Raw genomic sequence first — 5142 nt, 5'->3', positions numbered from 1 at the left:
TGGATTTATTCATAATTACTTTACGAATAATTAAAAACAACACTGTTGAAAGGTTTCATCATGAAAATATTTTCCCTCTTTACATTTCAAACAAGACGCCACCGCGGTCACGTTCTAAATCGTCCGTGATCACTACAACAGAGTGCACTATCATGAGCTGGTTGTGTTTCATGGGCCGTCGAACACCGATACGAGATTTTTAAAAATGATATTTCTTCCACGACTCCATCATTTTTCACTGATACAGGCAGATCACTGATCGCTGACCACAGGAAGCTTGTTACTACGACAACCATGACCCTGAAGTTCATTTTCCTGTAACAGTGCAATCAGTTTTCTGCTTGTTCTGAAAATGTTCTTTGTACAAGTTTACCGCAACGTTGTTAGTCGTCGTGACGTCAACCCTCTTAAGTTTCTGATAATGTGGCTGCGTCTTTAGCTGCTATAGTGTAAGTGATCATGCAGCTTTTAAACAACAATAAATGTAAATAAAAATAGATTTAAAAAAAAGCGCTGCAGTTCTTGGTAATGCACTCACACTGTGAAGTCTGAATCTTGTGCCACGCTCGAGTCGCTCCGCTGAAAGGAAAACAATCAGACGATCAAATGTTTTGTGCAATAATTCCTCTCCCATGGAGAAAAGTGTGGGAAAAGGAATGGGGCGGAGCTTTAATTCTGTGGCCAATCAGAAGGCTTTAACGTCACTGTGGCGTTTGTCAATACTACAGAACATGCATTGTCCAGTGCTACCAGTTAGCATGTAGCTTCAGTGCTAACAGCATTCATGCCATAGGTGACCGATACTGTTTTTAACAAACCCGTGTACACTTCCCCTTACCAGTGAGCACTTTTGCCAACTGAGTGGATCGTTTAACGGAACGCACACAAATATTAACCGTTAAGACATTTTAACACCCTGTACGTCGGCTTGTTCCTAAATCACTAGCATGTTGTTTAGCTAGAGGTCACTAGTAAAGTATCACCTTCCTTCAGGTGTCATCAGATTGCAGCAAAGCCTTGTGGGTAAGTTGTGCTCCTAAAATCTGCAGTGATGTTGACTTGATTCCTCATTGAATGACTAACTTCACTCCAGCTGATAAAGTAACATAAGACTGCATTAAGGGGAAGTCAGCAAGGGTGCGTTAACAACAGTACTGGAAATAGGACAAGGCCGATTGTGTGACTCTTGTCCCTGTAATGTGATAATGTGCGTATGTTCTTATGCTGTTTGCAAATATATGATGTGCACACACACACACACACACACACACACACACACGCACACGCACACGCACACACACTTTCAAAGAATCAGAAAAATGTACAAGAACTCATTAAATTGACACAGAAGGAGAGAAATGTTGATAAACATCATCAGGACGTATTAAAACCAAAATAGTGTCCTTTCAGGAAAGTGTGCACTTCTTAGTGTCCATCGTTTCTTTTTTTATGTCATGACCTTTGACCTTAGAATTGCGCTAGACTAAAATCACAATGTCTGAAAATGTTTTTTTTTTCAGAATATCTTTTGTTTCTTTGTCTTTCCCAAATGACTTTTGACCTCAGAACTGGGTGTGGTCCATCTCGTCCAGCCAGGAGGCGGGGCTCGTGGGGAAGTCTGGGTATCCGGTGCTACTGCCTGTGGAAAGGTCAGAGGTCACGGCTCTGAGCGGCTGACCCGCCGCACCTGCCAGACCCTCCATGCTGAAGGCCACGCCTCCAAGGAGGTGGGCGTGTCCAGGAAGCGAGCTGATGGACGAGGGCGAATAAGGACTCGCAGCCTCTAAAGAGAAACTGCTGTTCATCATGTTGCTGCTGGAAACGTCCCCGGCGCTCTCGTACAGGCCGTTGGCGTGACCCAGCTCAGACAGGATCTGTTCATCTGAGGGGGACAGAAATATAATGTGTGTAAATAACCTCACAAAGGTTTATAACAACTAACAATTATTTAAACGGAAGGATCTAGAGACAGGATATGACATCATTTATTATGAGTTTATGACATCATCACCGAATGCAAATTAGCATCGTAAATACTGAAGTAAATTTTTCAATCTAATTTATTTGTAAAGCGCTTTAAACAATTCACATCGTTTCAATATATAAAAAATATAACACAAAGGATCTGATTCGCCGCAAGAGACAGGAAATGACATCAGAAGTCATAAGCAAGAACATTTTTAATGTAAACATAAAATGTAAAGATGTTTTAGTAAAAATGTCGTTCGATAGGTTTTAAATGAGCTGATAGACATCTGGTATTAAGGACGTATAAGGAAGGCCACTTGAATACTGTTTAATTCTGTATGGAGGTTTTTTTACACCGAATGTTTTAGAAAGTCTAAGTGAAAATGTTTCAGCTGTTTCTAAACGCAGTGTTTAAACTCCACTTCCTCTCACACACACACACTTTCTGTCTAATTGACTTTGTGCTTCGCTTTCCGTTTTCACGTCTCGTAAACGCTGCCTTTTAAAAGTAGACGTGGACTTTTACAGCTTTTCCGAAACCGACTCGCAAAGATCAAGCGGTCATGAAATAAATAAATAAATAAAAATAATCGAGCTGTGGAAAAAAAAATGTGTGTATGAACTGTATGATAGGCTGAATATCTGAGTGTGAACGTCTAAATATTTTACTAAGATTGTGACACTAGCATTATTTATGCAAATGAATGTGGTTTAAATAATTCATATATTCATGTATTCATATAGAGGTGTTTGTGTGTTCATATAGGAGTGTGTGTTCAAATAGAGTGTGTGTTCATATAGCGTGTGTGTTCAAATAGAGTGTGTGTTCAAATAGAGTGTGTGTTCAAATAGAGTGTGTGTTCATACAGGAGTGTGTGTTCAAATAGAGTGTGTGTTCAAATAGAGTGTGTGTTCATATAGCGTGTGTGTTCAAATAGAGTGTGTGTTCAAATAGAGTGTGTGTTCAAATAGAGTGTGTGTTCATACAGGAGTGTGTGTTCAAATAGAGTGTGTGTTCAAATAGAGTGTGTGTTCATATAGCGTGTGTGTTCAAATAGAGTGTGTGTTCATATAGGAGTGTGTGTTCAAATAGAGTGTGTTCATATAGCGTGTGTGTTCAAATAGAGTGTGTGTTCAAATAGAGTGTGTGTTCATACAGGAGTGTGTGTTCAAATAGAGTGTGTGTTCATATAGCGTGTGTGTTCAAATAGAGTGTGTGTTCATACAGGAGTGTGTGTTCAACTAGAGTGTGTGTTCAAATAGAGTGTGCGTTCATATAGCGTGTGTGTTCAAATAGAGTGTGTGTTCAAATAGAGTGTGTGTTCATATAGGAGTGTGTGTTCAAATAGAGTGTGTGTTCATATAGCGTGTGTGTTCAAATAGAGTGTGTGTTCAAATAGAGTGTGTGTTCATATAGCGTGTGTGTTCAAATAGAGTGTGTGTTCAACTAGAGTGTGTGTTCAAATAGAGTGTGTGTTCATACAGGAGTGTGTGTTCATACAGGAGTGTGTGTTCAAATAGAGTGTGTGTTCATATAGCGTGTGTGTTCATATAGCGTGTGTGTTCAAATAGAGTGTGTGTTCATACAGGAGTGTGTGTTCATATAGGAGTGTGTGTTCAAATAGAGTGTGTTCATATAGCGTGTGTGTTCAAATAGAGTGTGTGTTCAAATAGAGTGTGTGTTCATACAGGAGTGTGTGTTCAAATAGAGTGTGTGTTCATATAGCGTGTGTGTTCAAATAGAGTGTGTGTTCATACAGGAGTGTGTGTTCAACTAGAGTGTGTGTTCAAATAGAGTGTGCGTTCATATAGCGTGTGTGTTCAAATAGAGTGTGTGTTCAAATAGAGTGTGTGTTCATATAGGAGTGTGTGTTCAAATAGAGTGTGTGTTCATATAGCGTGTGTGTTCATACAGGAGTGTGTGTTCAACTAGAGTGTGTGTTCAAATAGAGTGTGTGTTCATACAGGAGTGTGTGTTCAAATAGAGTGTGTGTTCATATAGCGTGTGTGTTCATATAGCGTGTGTGTTCAAATAGAGTGTGTGTTCATACAGGAGTGTGTGTTCAAATAGAGTGTGTGTTCATACAGGAGTGTGTGTTCAAATAGAGTGTGTGTTCATACAGGAGTGTGTGTTCAAATAGAGTGTGTGTTCATACAGGAGTGTGTGTTCATATAGTGGTGTGTGTACACATAGAGTGTGTGTTCATACAGGAGTGTGTGTTCAAATAGAGTGTGTGTTCATACAGGAGTGTGTGTTCAAATATAGTGTGTGTTCATATAGTGGTGTGTTTACACATGTGGTGTGTGTTCATATAGAGTGTGTGTTCATATAGTGGTGTGTGTTCATATAGAGGTGTGTGTTAATACAGGAGTGTGTTTTCATATAGAGTGTGTGTACATATAGTGTGTGTGTTCATATAGTCTGTGTATTCATATGGTGTGTGTGTGTGTTCATTTAGTGGTGTGTGTTCATTTAGTGTATGTGTGTGTTCATATACTGTAGTGTGTGTTAATACAGGAGTGTGTGTTCATATAGAGTGTTTGTTCATATAGTGTGTGTGTTTATATAGTGGTGTGTGTTTATATAGTGTGTGTGTGTGTGTTCAATTTGTGTGTTTTGGTATAGTGGTGTGTGTTCATATAGACATGTGTGTTTATATAGAGGTGTGTCTTTATATAGAGTGTGTATTCATACAGGAGTGTGTGTTCATTTAGTGTGTGTGTTCATATAGAAATGTGTGTTCATACAGAGTGTGCTTGTGTGTATTCATATACAGGTGTGTGTTCATACAGGAGTGTGTGTTTATGTAGTTTGTGTGTTTATATAGTGTGTGTGTTCATATAGTGTGTGTTTGTGTGTATTCATATACAGGTGTGTGTTCATACAGGAGTGTCTGTTTATATAATGTGTGTTAATATAGTGCGTGAGCTGCTGTGGACAGAGTCTCAGGACAGGATAGAGGATTTTCCACCTCTTTGTGTGTTTTTTTCTTCTATTATATTTAGTGTCTTATTAACACTGATAGAGAAACAGTCTGGTGAGGGAACCATTACTAATATCTGATAATAATGACAGTGAATCTGGATGTGAAAGTGAAGTGTACCTCTGAAGCTGAGCTCACTGTCACTCATCCCTCCATCCTCCGCTGAGCTCTCCTTCTCCACCTTCGCTGC

The 5142-nt window shown here is 39.4% G+C and overlaps 1 protein-coding gene across 1 annotated transcript in view; it reads right to left on the bottom strand.

Annotated features, from left to right (window-relative positions):
* Positions 1-1489: 1489 nt before the first annotated feature.
* lhx4 (LIM homeobox 4) overlaps positions 1490-5142 on the bottom strand; it is a 14556-nt gene continuing 10903 nt past the window's right edge. Inside the window, exons 5-6 of the mRNA XM_060881866.1 lie at positions 5073-5142; positions 1490-1882 (exon numbers count right to left, since the gene is read on the bottom strand). The exon at positions 5073-5142 is cut by the window's right edge and continues 102 nt beyond it. Coding sequence (XP_060737849.1) covers positions 1563-1882; positions 5073-5142 — 390 coding nt within the window. The 3' untranslated portion in view covers positions 1490-1562. The remainder of the gene's footprint in view (positions 1883-5072) is intronic.

The sequence above is a fragment of the Tachysurus vachellii genome, chromosome 11, assembly GCF_030014155.1.
Source record: "Tachysurus vachellii isolate PV-2020 chromosome 11, HZAU_Pvac_v1, whole genome shotgun sequence".
Lineage (NCBI taxonomy): Eukaryota > Metazoa > Chordata > Actinopteri > Siluriformes > Bagridae > Tachysurus > Tachysurus vachellii.
The sequence above is the reverse complement of the archived record's forward strand: the minus strand, read 5'-3'. Positions and strand labels throughout refer to the sequence as shown.